The 15968-nt window shown below is 39.5% G+C and overlaps 2 protein-coding genes across 2 annotated transcripts; one reads left to right on the top strand and one right to left on the bottom strand.

Moving 5' to 3' along the window:
* The first annotated feature begins 966 nt into the window (after positions 1 to 966).
* Positions 967 to 4762, top strand: ribc2 (RIB43A domain with coiled-coils 2). Its single transcript, XM_061721335.1, has 7 exons — positions 967 to 1247; positions 1330 to 1411; positions 2734 to 3030; positions 3125 to 3243; positions 3998 to 4141; positions 4231 to 4397; positions 4479 to 4762. Exons 1-7 carry the CDS (start codon positions 1131 to 1133, stop codon positions 4546 to 4548), a joined length of 996 nt encoding a protein of 331 aa, XP_061577319.1. The 5' UTR covers positions 967 to 1130; the 3' UTR covers positions 4549 to 4762.
* ada2a (adenosine deaminase 2a) lies at positions 4633 to 15322 on the bottom strand. Its single transcript, XM_061721334.1, has 10 exons — positions 15159 to 15322; positions 14514 to 14828; positions 11656 to 11875; positions 9845 to 10058; positions 8911 to 9038; positions 8718 to 8808; positions 8474 to 8582; positions 6647 to 6804; positions 6345 to 6547; positions 4633 to 6267 (listed from the first exon to the last, which is right to left on the bottom strand). Exons 2-10 carry the CDS (start codon positions 14815 to 14817, stop codon positions 6147 to 6149), a joined length of 1548 nt encoding a protein of 515 aa, XP_061577318.1. The 5' UTR covers positions 14818 to 14828; positions 15159 to 15322; the 3' UTR covers positions 4633 to 6146.
* Between the last annotated feature and the right edge of the window lie 646 nt (positions 15323 to 15968).

Below are 15968 nucleotides of genomic sequence, written 5' to 3' on the forward strand. Positions count from 1 at the left end.
TGCTTATGAGGAAGGCTGCCCCTCTTGGTCCAGCTCCTTTACTATCGGTCAATAAACATGAAGCAGGATTCTTCCTTCAGTCATTACTTCCATCCTTTCCTAATAAAGTTTTTAAAAAAAACCACTAATCTTTTCCCTCCAAAACTCCACCCCATTTTAAAGGTTTCTTACTTGAGTTTAAAGAGTACATTAAATCCCTTAAACTAAATGACAACAAAGTGTACAGTGGCAGCGGTGGATGTATGGAATAAATTAGATAGGGGTTTGAAATTATGTAGAACCTTAACCTTATTTAAAAAAACATTGAAAAGAAGGATGATTTCTTTATATCAAATTAATGAGTGGTGATGCTTGCTATGTTGAGTTGGGTATTTATTTAATTAGTGATTTGATTTTTTTAAGGATGAAGGTAACATGTAGACTGCACCTTTATTTTTTATTTTTTTTATTTCTTGAGGAAATTTTGTTATCCCCAAGGCAATTTGTTTTACTGTCAGTCTTTTCTCTTACTTCTTGCTTTCGTTTCATTACTTTAATTAATCTTTTTGAGGTTAGGCAAATAATAAGCTTTGCTTCAGCCTACACCTTTTTTGGTCTAGATGGTATTTGTATATTGGAATTTTTTTGTAATGTTTTCTTTGAACAGTGTATTAGTTTTCTTGTCATTTTTATTCTTTTTTTTTAGTGATGTCATGACCGAAATAAACTAAACTAAACGTTTAACATCCACCGATATATAGGCTTACAATAGGTTTTTTTTTAAGATGAATACTGTATTTACATTTTATGTATTCACTCGTTCATGTGTCATTCTCCCTACTTCTGTTAATTTCACTGGAATTTTATATTTTTTTTTTTGTAACATATATATTGGAGCCTTTATGTCTGATGCTTTGTATATAACTTCTTCTCAATAAAAAACACAACAAAACAAACTTCCATCCTTTCTATTCCAGTCCAGCCAGTACTATCTCTGCGTTTCTATTGGCTGCACGGCCTGGACACGAGCCAATCAGAATGCACACCGGTTAAGGCCGAATATTGCGGTTTCCTAGCAACCAGTGTTTGTAATGAAAGCGTCCCCGCCGCACATGAGCTCCGGTTCAGGTCTGGATCCTGTCTGAGTCAAAATGCAAAACCTCGAGTTACTGTCGGAGCGCGTCGCCAGAGTTAATCTGGAGCATCGTCGCAACAAAGAGGCTGAAAGGAAGGAGAGAATCTTTAATGATAAAGTGAGGACGATCGGGGTAAGTTTGTGTCCTGAGAGCTCAGCAGACTACTCTAGCTTTATCCTTTTAGTGACATCAAATATGCTTTTCTGATTTATAGGTTGACAAGGAAGCCCTAGACATGCAGGTGGAAGAGAAGAAAAGACAAGCAGCAGCAGCAAAAGAGCAGCAGCGTGCCTATGGTGAGTGGAGTCATTACACAAGCAGGTCTCCTGAATATTCAGTTCAATTTCATTTTATTTATAGCGTCTATTACAGCAGGAGTTGTCTATAGGTGTTTTCCAGAGACCCAGAACATGACCCCCGAGCAATTATTACATAAACTAGTTTATAAGGCCAGTTTATCACAGAAAATTAATAAACAAAGACATGCAGGAGTATTTTCTTAAATTCTATCTAATCATAAGGGTTGGCATCCATGTTTCAACATTTACAGAGTACGTTATTGCTTTCTGTATTTTTTTTAATTATTTCTTTAAGTGCATTGTAAAGTACAGCAGTGGCGTCAATTCAGTCGAAGCTAAGGTATGGCAAGGTTACGAGTCACAGAACTTAACTAGAGTATCAATCAACACGTCCAGCAAATACTCATCACAGAAGTCTGCTATGTAGCTGATCTGTGTGGTCAAGAAAATTGGAACTTTTATAAATGCAGTCTCGCTCACTGCAAAAACTCAAAATCTTACCAGGAATATTTGTCTTATTTCTAGTTAAAATGTCTCATTTTTAGTCAAAAAATCTCATTAGAGACTACACAAGAGTCATCACCAGAAAAATAACTTGTTATTTGACCATTTTCACCTGTTTCAAGTACATTTTCACTTGAAATAAGTAGAAAAATCTGCCAGTGGAACAAGATTTATCTTCTCATTACAAGCAAAAAAATCTTGTTCCATTGGCAGATTTTTCTACTTATTTTAAGTGAAAATCTACTTGAAACAGGTGAAAATTGTTGTTTTTGAGTCTTGTCTTAAATGTAACGAGATTCTTTTTACTAAAAATTAGACATTTTAACTAGAAATAAGACAAATATTCTTGTTAAGATTTTGAGTTTTTGCAGTGTATAATAACTAGTGAAATCGATCATGTTGTTCTGATTTGCATTTGTAGTTATTCTATATGTATTAAGTAATAGAATAATCAATACGAGTAATTCCATAAATGTATTTAAAAAACAAACATTTACATTTTCCCTTGAAGCCAAGGTTTGGCAGCTGCCATACCCAATTGACGCCCCTGAAGTACAGTTGTGTGAAAAAGTGTTTGCCCCCTTCCTGATTTCTTATTTTTTTGCATGTTTGTCGCACTTAAATGTTTCAGATCATCAAACAAATTTAAATATTAGACAAAGATAACACAAGTAAACACAAAATGCAGTTTTTAAATGAAGGTTTTTATTATTAAGGGGAAAGAAAAATCCCAACCTACATGGCCCTGTGTGAAAAAGTGATTGCCCCCCCCTTGTTAAAACATAAATTAACTGTGGTTTATCACATCCAAACAGAGGCCGATATGCTCCATCACAGCAAAGTAGCTTCTATCCTCCAGAGCAGACAAGTGAAGGAGAGGCGTGCCGTGGAAAAGGCCCTGGTGGCGTACAGAGATCCGCACCAGCAGCTTAGGAACCGGCGGGAGTTTGACCTGAATGACCAGGGTGATGCTGGGATGACACTCCCACCCCTTGTGGGCGAGGACCCGAAGCGTGAGAGCAGACTGCAGAGGCAGAAGGAGCAGCTCGGAGAGTGGCTCTTCCAGCAGCAGACGGAGAATGCAGCAGGGAGGCATCAGAAAAAGTTGGAAGGTGGTATACATGCTTTCTTTTATTATGAAAGACAAATGCTCAGTTTACACACACAGGACAAGTTCACATCTGCATCCTCTCTGCCAAACTTTAGACCAACTCTACGACCAGAGCAGAGTAGAAATGGACAACAAAGCTGCAGAACGTCAGAGGCTTGAGATGGAGAGGAGAAGAGCAATTCAGATTGCCACTGATGACTACAATCTGGCTATGGTAAGCACTCAGGATAATTTGGTTTATCTGGTTTTAAGCTAAGTATAGGCCTACACATTGACATAAAAATCCCTTAAAAAAAACCGATTAAGTGAAACCATTGAAAGACACAAGAATACATGGCCTTCCCGATGACAATCATTTTGATTTAATAAGGCAAATATGTGGCCTCCCATTGGAATCGGGGTAAAAAGGGCAGCGGATGAAATCATCCTCCGACATGGAGCCTGTGGGCTCAGCATCATGATCTGTGGCTGCTCATCTGCTCAGGTCTATGTTCATATGTTCATTCACTGTGCTTTAAAAATGGCCTCAGCTGACAACCTCATAGCCAGTTCTAAGACAACAGATGGAGAAGATGTAATGTAGCATTTCTGACTCTCCCATCATCAAAATAAAATCTCGGTGAAAAAAATTATTTCCACTCTGGATGATCCAATAAAATATATGAATGTGATTTTGTGTTTTGTCCAGGCAGCGCATGTTTAGCTGCATTTATATACAAAAAACTGAACAGTTCTGACACAAAGCAAACAGTGAGACACTTAAACTGATGCACTAAAAGAATATGATGCAATAAGATGTACCAGTCTGTGATACAATATAATTTTTGCAGTATTTTACATTGTATAAAATCTAAATTTTGCAGCCTTTCAGACATTTCAAAAATTAAAGCTTCTTTAACTAGCCCAACTATGTGGTCCAGTTGCAATTTAAATCACCCTCATGTTATCTTCGTCATTATCTGCTTCAGGCCAAGGAAAAACAGCGCAAGCAGGAGGAATGTAATAAAGACATGGTGGGAGTGCCTGTCCTCCGCCCGAGCAGCGTCAGAGCCCCCAAGGAGAGCCTGCAGCACGTCATTGAGTTTCAGAAATACCAAATGGAAGAAAATAAGGTAAAAGAAGTTGGATTAAAATCACAAGTATCATTTAAAGAGTTGTCCATCTGTCGATGTGTGCTTGACTATAATCTGTGCACTTGTAGAGGACCAAGTTGTTGGAAAGACAGGAGGAGGACTGCTATGATCGCAGCAGACTGCAATCAGATCATACAGCTCGGCTTATTGAGAGGCAGCAGGCGAGGCTGAACAAGCAACTGAGGCAACACCAGGACAGCACAAATGTTCAGCTGGCACACGAACACAAACAACAGTCAGTGACATGAGAAAACACTGTCTTAAAGTTTATTTGTGCTGTATATGGTTTAATTCTTGTGACTTGTATCATTTTAAGGAAACCGGACATTGAAAGAGGCCTTGTAGATGATCGATTCTTCTCCCAGTTCAACACCTCCAGCAGATGATGCTGCAGATGATTCCCTTTAATCAAGAGTGATGAGTGCTGACAGCGGTTTTAAACAAGGAGAAATGAATAAACTGAAGCATGCTGTAAATCAATGTTTTTTTATTTAGCTTCATTTAGTCTGTGGATTTTACAGCATTTAAATGTGTTTGCATTATGCTGACAGTTCATATTCTCTAAGGTAGCCCTGAAATACTTAAAATAAAATAAAAAAGAAGAGCGAGCTCAACCATTTGCCTGTACAAGCAAACATAAAATGCCACTTTGACTGCAAACATTTTTAAAGGTGAAACTCTTGAAAAAAGAAAAAGTGGTCCTCAAGCACTTTTGGCTTATGGCTTTTCAAAATTAAGAGCCATAAAATGTCACAGTCTTTCTAAAGAGAACTCAACAAGACACAAGTACACCATAAACACATCACAAAAATAAATACAAGACCTATAAGAACCTCAACTATTATCATGACAGTATTTTTTCTACACAGAAACTTGCGCTATGACTAATTAAGTGCCTTGTTAGGTTCTTATACACGGTAAATGGCTTATACTTGTACAGCTTTCCCGCTGTACTCGTACAGCCCCATAGCTGCCACACAACAGTGCTGGCCTGACAACCGGGAGCAACTGGGGGTTCATTCAGTGCCTTGCTCAAGGACACTTTGGTGGACAGCGAGCACTGACCTTTAGGTCCAGGGGCAAACGCTCTACCAACTGAGCCACCTTAGTTCACATTAAAGCTGTCATTTAACGGAGGATCACTGATTCACACGGAGCATTTGTGAGGGCTGTTCATACTAAGAACCATAGCGATTACTAGAAAAAGAAAAAACTACTGTTGAAAATATGGTTCACACCACAACTATAATGACAATCAAAATACACCATCTAAAAAAACAACCTTAAAATAAAAGGCAATGTTTTACCTGAGAAGTGCCAAGCAGTGTTTGGTACTTAAGTGTTCGTGCCAGGACGTTATCAAACCAATATTGACTATTATGTAAGTAAGATTTGCCGTAAAAAAAAAAACAAAAAAAAAAAACAGCTTTTGTACCAGTATGGTACATTTTCTTAGCTGCTTTAATCTTTCATGAACCTACAAACCTTGTGTTCTCTTCCTTTCTCTGCACAACATACAGCAGTAGTAGAAGGTCATTGTTATCCATTTTCCATCAGCGGAAGATTTGTGCAAATTACCCACTGGTGTGCACACTTGTTGTTATAGATGTCATAATTCTTGGCTGGCCCTTCACGTCACTGTGAAAGACTGAAGAGCATATCTGACCAAACATGTGAACCACAGTTCACATTTCATATTTTTTATTCATAAAGCTATCTGTGTAGTCTTCATATTCCCAAAGCAGGGACAGATAACACCTCTCTTCTAGCATTTTAACCATGCACACCCTGTTGATCAAAGGTAAATCGTTTTGTTCTACTACTAATATCCCTTATTTCTTGAAACACTGTAAATGTGAGTGCACCTTTTCCATTTTTATTATCTTGGGACGTAAATATGCAGCTTAGACTGACCTTGCCCCTCTTTCATCTACCTATAGCCCAGGTGTTCTTGGAGCGGTTAAGAAAAAGGGTAATATGTGTTTTATGGTGAAAAATAAATGTTTTCTTCTTTTTTGAAGTCATTTTCAGAGACAAACTTCATCCATCTTTTCTGCCACAGAGCCAGTGCTTTCACCTGTTGATCAGGTGTCAAAGAACTATACCTGAAAAAGAGAAAAGTGCAAATATGTGGACGCTCATGCAATTTAACTGTAATTTGAAAATCTTGGCTGAGCCTCACCTGAAAGAGTTAATGGCCAGCTGTTTCATGGAGCCTACGTGGGATTTGATGCCTCCAAAGCCCACAAAAGCTTCATAGAAGTCATAAGAGAGACCAGAGGCACCAAATAGGGCAGGGTCATCAGAGCTGATGACTATGGGGTGATTTTCTAACATCAGTGCAGCTGCTGGATGGTTTCGCAAATCTTTTACCAGCTTCAACACCTGAATGAGGTTATATGTGAGGAATTATTTGTTTACAACAATTTTACATGGTGAAAATTGAGGTAATACACATAGGTAGCTGGGAGACATGTGGTTTACCTGATTGGAGATGGGGCAAACCTCCACAGCAACCTCTCTCTTCCTGGACAGATCTCTGGCCACTGGATGGCGAAGAAGTGCAAATCCATGGCCGATGCGTGATGTGTTCAAGAGCAAAGCATCCAACAAGTTCTGATCCACTTCAGTGCCCTCAAGATCTACACATGGTAGAAATGCAGTAAGCAGGAGGATTCTTACATTACATACATTTGCAAGAATTGCTTTGGATATGCAGATGTCTTGACAGAAAAACACAATACATTTAAAATAAGGGGTAAATTCTCAGACAGCTTTAACACCAATCTACTTTTCCACTGCAGTGTAACATACTACACATCATTAATCGGTACATCAATCACAATATTGAGTGTTTTGAAACAGCAAAGACACTTGCCAATTTTAGCACCTTGGGTCATCTTAAAGGCAGTGGATGTTACGCCACTTTTACAACACAAAGATTTACTTTTGTCTGGCAGAATTTGTTCTTTTGTAATTTTTTTTCTTGAGTCAGTTGACAAGATCTAGAACTTTAGCTCTGTGAGCTTGCTTCATGGGGGCTGATGTGTAACATAGTGGTTTAAAATAATACACAACTGTCCCGATTATTCCTTCAAATGAAATCAAATTGATATTTTAACATGAACAAAAATCCTTTTTGCTACTTTAATCCTTAAAAAAAACTTGGGGAATGTGATAAATAAAACAATAGGAATATCAAGACTATAATAGTTAGTCTCAAATTTAGCTTTGTGGTAGATATGCTGCTATAGGCTTATGCTGCAGGGGGGAGCCGACATGATCCACTGGGCGGTGTCTCTCACCCTTCTCCTCTCCTCTTCCCTTCCTCTCTTCTCCATTTCCATTTTTATTTATTATAAATATCTCATAGCTATCATTTTTGTCCATCGTTCCTGTAGTTTCTTGTGATGAGCCTGGTCCTGGTCAAGGTTTCTTCCCTCCTAAATGGGAGTTTTTTCTTGCCACTGTTTGGCTTAAGGCTTTTCTCCCACTATGGGAGTTTTTACCTGCCATTGTTTATGTAATAATTGCTCGGGGGTTTATGTTCATGTTCTGGGTCTCTGGAAAGCATCTAGAGACAACATCTGTTGTATTAGACGCTATGCAAATAAAATTGAATCAGCTCATTACACAGGTATCCAATGGAATTATGAAGCGATATACTATCTGATGACGTTAAAGAGATCCTGGAGATGAGAGTAGGGAATACAACAGAAAACGCAAGACAGATGGTTGAAGAAGACATGATGATGAAGAAGGAGAGCGGGTATTCTGTGTGTTCAGAAGACCAGGTGGAATGGTAGAAAGGTTAGAAGCTTGGGAACAGGGTTCAAGCTGTTTAATCATGGTGTGGACAGGAAGAGAAATGGAGTAGGAAATATCTTGAAAGAGAACCTTGTTAAGAACGTTCTGGAGGAGAAAAAGCCAGAGTGAGGAGTCTGAAGTTCGAAAATGAAGTTTTCATGTTCAAAGTTGTTAGTGTTTATGCCCTGAAGGTAAGATGTGAGTTAAAAGAAAAGGACAAATCCTAGAGTGAGGTAGATTAAGTTTAGGAGAGCATTCCTAGAGATGAAAGAGAGGTGACTGGTGCAAACTTGAATGGACATGTTGGAGAAGGAAACAGAGGTGATGAAAAAGTGATGGGCAGGTTTTGTATCCAGGATAGAAACACAGGAGGACGGATGGTGGTTGACTTTGCAAAAAGGATGGAAATAGCTGTAGTGGGGTGACTTATAAGAGAGGAGATAGGAAGACTCATGTGGACCTGAAGAAGATTTGATTTGATATCAAGCATTGATCAAAACTCACCCGTCTCTCCAGCATGGAAAAAGAAAGGAAGGGGAGCACCTTTCTTTGCAGGCAGTGACAAGGCATCTCTGAAATACCACAGGGGGTTGCCACTGTCCTCCCGACCCACCTGGATTTGCAGAGAAAAAGACAGCACCTGTCTGAACAGTAAAAACTTGTCTGCTTTGCCTTCTCCTATGGGATCTCTTGTGACTCCTATTTACACCTGAAGTTGCTTCATAGTATAACTGCTCTTCCATCTCACCAGATCAAAACCAGCCATGATATCAGGGAAGTCTCTGTGGAGCTTCATTGCCTTTTCTACAACTCCAGTCATCACAGATGCGTTTAATCCCCTGAAGGACACACAATGTGATTAGGGGAATAAACATCCTCTTAATGGGTGCCTTAATAAGTATCTTTGGACATATCTGTTTAAAAGTATTTAGAGCAGTCACCTGTGGACAGTAAAGATGATTCTGGCTCCGAAGAAGTCGGGGTGCTCTGCTGTGAACTGCCGGGTGATGTCCTGGTAGGTTTTCAAAGTCCACGCAGTATCGTAGGTGCTGCCGTCCAACTCGTATACCTGAGCACCAAAGTACACTCTTACCAATTGTTAACAAAGGAGAATACACTTGGCACTAGGCATGGGGCGATATACGATATTATCGTATATCGCGATACAAAACGGCCGCGATAACGTTATCGTGGGGTACTGTAATTATCGCCATTTTTTTTTTTTTTTTTGGTCACACAAGGCTACCAGCCAGGTAGAAGCCAGTGTTATTTTTTTTCATGTATTTTATTAATATTATTTATTATTATTATTTATTTAATATTTTTTCAGAGAGTAGTACAATCCGTGTGCATTTGACTACCGTGGCACTTTATTTTCACTCAAAAATTTGTGTTGGCCATGCAGCTTTTGTTTTGTATACTACAGAGCAGTGCCTTTATTTTATTATTTTTCCAGAGAGCCGTACTAAGTAGCAGGCAGCCAGCCACTGTTAAAGCTTCAGAGAGTAATACAATCAGTGTGCATTTGGCTCTACTTTGTCACTTTATTTTTATTTGTCACTTATTTCTTTCGACTCTCAGGGAAGTATTTTCTTACAAAAAAAGAAAGTTCAAATAAGTACCGGTACTATAGTTTACACTTTGTAATGCATAACATTTACAGTACACTATTTGTTCTCTACCTCAAGTGTCACTGTGTTGAGAATGATTTGAGAATAAATGTTCTGAAGGAACCAGTGGATCCAAGGTTAGTGTTTTTCCTTGCATTTTAAGAATTTTATAAGCGACACGCTAATATCGTGATAATATCGTAATCGTGATATCGTCCCATGCCTACTTGGCACATAAACATGTCCAGCCTGGATAACTCTGTACCTCTGGAAGGAGAGCCCGCAGTTCCAGATACATCACATTGTCCATGTGAAAGCGGGTGAGGCCTTCGTAGTAATAGTCTCTGAATACAGGGGCGTAAGTGACCAGACCCCACACAGCGAGGAAGGTCTGTTCGAACCTTCTCCATACCGCATCCTGACTGGGGTACTCCACTTCTGGATCCTGGTCAGTGAAGAGGGTCAGTTTGCGCATGATGCTAAAAATAAGTAAGAAAACAAGGTTGCAGAGCAGAGGACACAGGAGTCATTTACAGTGCTATTACCATGTACACGATGATATCTACGCTATTACTACCAAAATCATTACTTATTTCTGAACAAAAGGTCAATATAACATTTAGAAAGCCACTAGATTCTGTAATCTATATATATATATATATATGTGTATATATATATATACATACATACATACACATATATAGTACAGACCAAAAGTTTGGTCTCATTCAAACAAATGGGAAAGTATGTCCAAACTTTTGGTCTGTTCTGTACTATATATATATATATATATATATATATGTATATATATGTATATATATGTATATATATATAAAAACAGGTGAAATAAGTGCAGTCATGTCGCAAATATGATGAATAACCAACTTAGAGCCGTCCAGTCTCGTAATATCCGTTTCAACCATGTGTGGCCGTAGTGAGCACCCACAGTAAAAAGAATGACGGGAAGAAGTTGCTTGGTTTGTGGGCGTACTTGAACTTGTTGCCAGTCATGTAGGTACTGCCCCCAAGGTACCATTTTAGGATAAGTCAACTGGAACAGCAAGGATGGCTGACTGATGCTCTTTTGAAGTGAACTTTTCCACCACAACAACCTCCCAGTACAGGGAGAAAAAGTGTTTGGAAGTGAAAAATGAGCAGATAAAAACCGGACTAAAACCAGAGTAGATATTGGCAGGGTGTTCCCCCATTGCAGACAGCGAAGAAGTAAAGTTTGATGCAGAACTTCAAATGTTTCTTTTAGACTGGTAAGTGAACTGCTGCTGATTTTTGTTTCTCCAAACATGGCCTTAGTTAAACGTCAAATGTGTTGATCTCAACTATGTCCCGCCTGCCCGTAGCAGATTGATGCGAGGCCTATTTTAGAATTGCAACTGCAACTTAGAAAGGCGGTTAGGAAACAGAGGGTTTAGGACAAAATGGCAGGGAGAAAAAAAGTGTATCTAAGAAAACTAATTGCGCTAGGTGGGAGATTTTGATTTCTTGGTTACAGAGTCTCTGTTAAGGTAGACTAAGGGAAGACCCAGGACACGCTGGAGAGACTATGTCTCTACTGGCCTGGGAACGTCTTGGACTCCCCCCTGAAGAGCTGGAAGAAGTGTGGGGGGTGAGAGAAGTCTGGGCATCTCTGCTACGACTGCTGCCCCCACGACCCAGTAACGGATCAATGGATGGATGGATGGATGGATGGATGGATGGGCTTTTATATTTACATCAGTATTTTGAAAAACGTTTAATGTATGTGGTTATGTTAACATCACATGCATTCTCAGATAAGGGGTTTAAAACTTAAACTAAACTGTATTTATGTGAAACACAGACAGATTAACGATGCAGTTAAGATCTTTGGCATAAAGTCTGTACGCTTATGTCATAATAAAAAGTTTAGCATGTGCTATTAGATGTAGATACAACATACACCTAATCAGACAAAGGCTAAAACATGTCTTATAACGCAAGAACCAAGAAATGAGATATTACAGAAGTATTTGGGGTGGTTTGTTATCTATTGTTCAGTATTCCTTTGATAAAATGATTCTGCTACTTAAAGTAAATCACCTGTTGTCCAGATCGGTGATATTAACTGTCTTGGCCCTGAGGTTTTCCAGCAGCGTCCAAGGAGAACAATACTGCAGACGTTTGGGCCACTGAGATGAGAAGATAAATCTGATGGATTGGCTGTCAGTATAGCACATATAACAGTGCGGCCGGTACGTTGCATTCTTCACCACCCACTCCACATCTACCATGGAAAAGTCATGGACGTGAAGCGCTGCACCTGAAACAGGGATTTATCAAAAAGGAGAACAAGGGAACTTGTGAAATTATTCTTTAAACAGACCGGATACAAATGCTGTGACTGTAGCAAGTTTTCCCCAAACTAGCAGGAAACATTCACAACCTTCTTAAGTGTAACAAGATCTAATTTGCAACACGATTTTTGTTAAAAAATCTATGATGATTGTGTTAACGTATTAATTGAATGTATATAATTCCAGACAATAATGTTCATGTGACCTTTATCTGTCTTTTTTTGGGATAAATTAAGTCAAAGTGTAGTCTATTATAATAAAAGTATGCTGGTGTACACGTAGCACAGCTCAACTTATGTACATAATTTAATGCAGTGATAGGCAGATTGAGAGAAATATAAAAGGAGTTAAAAGAAAAATGGGCAACATCACAAATCCAAGAAAAGCAGAGACTGGAGTCGGAAATACTAATCAACTACCAAAATCCAAAAAAAGTAAATATGATCACAGATATTTTCATTAGAGTTACAGTATACGTGCAGGAGATAGGGAGAGTTCTACTGTTGTGTTGTGTGTGAAAGCTTGGCCAGCTGACAGTACGAAGTTCAACGAATCACGAAATAAAATAAACCTTGAAAAGCCCTTTTCCCCCAAATTAAATTGATTTACCACTTTTTCATTCCAAAAATGGCTTTTCCATGGCAGAAAAAAAAGTTTTATAACTACTGATCAAATGTTAAGTACAGTAGAAAATAAGTGTTACCCTATAACTGAGGGGCAGGAAGTGGAGAGGACAAGCAGCTTTAAATGTCTGGGGGTTCACATCAGCAGGCACCTTACTTGGACACTGAACACCACACAGGTATTGCACTGAGGCGGTTGAGGAAGTCTGGCATGTGGCTAAAGATCCTCAGCAACTTCTACAGCTGTGTCGTTGAGTCCATCCTGACCACCTGCATCACTGTGTGTTCGGCAGCGCTACCATCTTAGCTTGCAAACGCTTTCAGTGGTGAAGTCTGCGTCTAAGATCATCAGCAGGACTCCCCTTTCTTCTGCCGAGCATCTACCAGTGCAGAGTCCACAGCAGAGCTGCCTCCATCATAAACTACCCCACACACCCCCAACATGGACCGTTCACTCTCCTCCCCTCAGTCCAGAGGTAGAAGAGTGTGAAGTGCAGGACCACCAGATTCAGGAACTCCTTCAGCCGCCAGACTCCTCAACAGCTGACAGGAGTGTAAATATACTGTACTACTGCCACCCGGTTCATATTTCATACTCTGGGCATTCAGTGTGGACAGCAAAGTAAGAATTTCATTGGGCAGGTGTTATGAAAATGTATGTAAATTATCTAGGTTTTATAATGTTTGTAACTATCATTATACTCACAGCATTATAAGTGGAAAAATACTGTGACAAGATGAGTGTTGGAAGCAACTTTTGACCTATTGAATTAAACTAGAAGAGTGTTGGAAGAGGCACTTTTGCCCTATTGAATGTAACTACAAGACTGCAATTTATTGTTATTTGTTATTAATTTACCTTGGAGACAACTGAATGCTTTCAATATGTGTAACTATGGGGTAATATATATATATATATATATATATATATATATATATATATATATATATATATATTGCTTATGTCTGTATTAACTTCAGTAGCTAGGAGGAAGCTGAGACACTTATGTTAAGCTGCCTGACAACTCCTTGTACAAGTAATAAGATTGTTGACTCTAACCTCTCTGTCTTGTGTCTCGTTCTTGCTGCTGCATAGTTGGAGTGCAGAAACAAATTTCTCTAACAACAGGGAAACCTGTTTTCCTTCCTAAATAACCTGTTCATGAGTTCACACTAGCGCTGTTCGATTAATCGATTTTAAATCGTAATCGCGATTGTGTAATTAGAACGATGTTAAAACGTGAAAATCGTAAAATCGATTTTTCACTTTTTTTTTTTTTTTTTTTACCTTGTCTGCACACATATTAATGATTGATGGAAATACCTCTCAATACCTGCGACAAGTGCCCCATCGGAGAGGCTCTTTAGTGTAGGAGGGGGCGTTGTAACATGCCACCGGGCATCCCTCAAGCCAGATGCGGTAGACCGGCTCATGTTCCTTGCAAAAAACTTGCAAATGTGAATAGCAAATGTAATGACTGACATTACACACTTCTACCTCCTTCATGGGTTGCATTATTATTTAGCATGCAAAGATCCAGTTTAGTTTAATTAGAAAATGTCTTGTTTTATTTAATTGGAAATATAACTTACTGTATGTTTGCAAGTGCTGATTTGCTGATTTTTTTTTTCAGAGATAAAATTTTATATTTTATTATATTTTTTAAAAGTTTTTTTCAACTTATTTTACAGAGTTTTGCACTTTATTCATTCATTTTTGGTTTAATAAGAGCAAAGTTTGCACTTAAAGCCCAATGGGGCAAATGTTCAATAAAAAAACAGCATATTTGAAATCATTTCTTTGCCTTTTGTCAATTCACAAAATAATCGTAATCGAAAATCGGATTTTGAGAGAAAAAAATCGAGATTTTATTTTTGAGCGAAATCGAACAGCCCTAGTTCACACATTCATATTTAGTATTTAAATGCAATAACATTTATAATATTTGGGAAATCCTGCATTCAGTCAGTGGTTGCGTACCTTTGGGCATCTTCTGCAGCAGACTGAAGATGGGACTGGTCCTGATGAGGTGTCTGGCCTGGAAGAAATGCATGGCAGGAGGAAACTCTGCCTTCGTCATCTCCGCTCGTTTCATTTTCAACATGACCGTGTCCAGCCGCTGCTCGGCATCGGTCAGCACCATCTGCCCCCCTGTTTGCATGGAGGTCTCCAGCTGTATCAGGGCCTCCCTGAGCCGGGGATCTGGGACGGAGAGCCCGCAGGCCAGGCAGCACAGGACGATACACGCCTCCGCCACGGGGGGGCGCTGCAGCTGCACGGCCATGGTGGGAGAGGCTGCACAGATAAGACAGGGGAACAACGCTTTGTTTGCAGAACTGAGAATAACTGTGAGGCTAAAAGTAAGCTTCAACATCCAACATTTGCGGAACAGAGACAAAGATAAGCGGCAGGTGTTTGTTCCCGGCGGTTCCTGCAACTATGTCCACCTACTCCCATAATAAACTGTAAAAACGATTAAATAACCCCTTAACGTCGGATAAACATGTAAACGTCGTGTTCAAAACAAAGGGAATAAAGATAACTAAAGAAGAATGCTGATTTATAAGGGATCCGCTTGGTTTTATTAGGCTTACGGGGTTAGAAAATGGGCAAATGTTACATTACCTGCCTTTAATTGAAGCTTTTCGCCGCTTTAGGAGTCATAGGCACCATAAGCGTACTCAGGATGCTCGTGTCAGCTCTCGAAAATGTCCTAAACAGCCCAGTTGTGGGTAAATGTATAAGCTGGGGAGCACTGGAGCACTTGTCAACTAATGTGCGTTAGTATTGCTGTGTAGCAGCAGCGGACTTTATTACTGCAGAGTCACAGAATACACCACCAGAGCTCAGATATTATTCCCTGTGCCTGGACTTGCAGGCGACCAAGCCCCGCCCTCTCTGTGGGGATTGGCTGAAGCCCGGCAGATTAGCGTTTTGATTGGCTCTGGGGACCGTGTAAACAGTTGGCCTGCAAGACACAGCAGAGGGTTAACACGCACCGCCAGTTTATCAAGTATACAACATTTGAATATAAGAATTGCATGGCCAAGAGGAAACTAATAAGATCCGGATTTCCTGCTTTGAATTAAGACTCATACCATAATTACCTAGCTCGTTTGCATTCTTTTAATACTGCCAAGTTTGCCACCTGCCCCCGCCATGTTTGAACTAAATGTACTTGTGGTCTTAAGGACTCTCTTGAAGAAAGCGTTCCTGCAAACATGATAATGGTCTATCTGAAGAGTATACACTAAGATAATAAGCTCTAATTATACTTCTTAGAAGTATAATTACACACACACACACACACACACACACACACACACACACACACACACACACACACACACACACACACACACACACACACACACACACACACACACACACACACACACACACACACACACACACACACACACACACACACACACA

This window comes from Cololabis saira, chromosome 5 (genome assembly GCF_033807715.1).
Source record: "Cololabis saira isolate AMF1-May2022 chromosome 5, fColSai1.1, whole genome shotgun sequence".
In the NCBI taxonomy this organism is placed as follows: domain Eukaryota; kingdom Metazoa; phylum Chordata; class Actinopteri; order Beloniformes; family Belonidae; genus Cololabis; species Cololabis saira.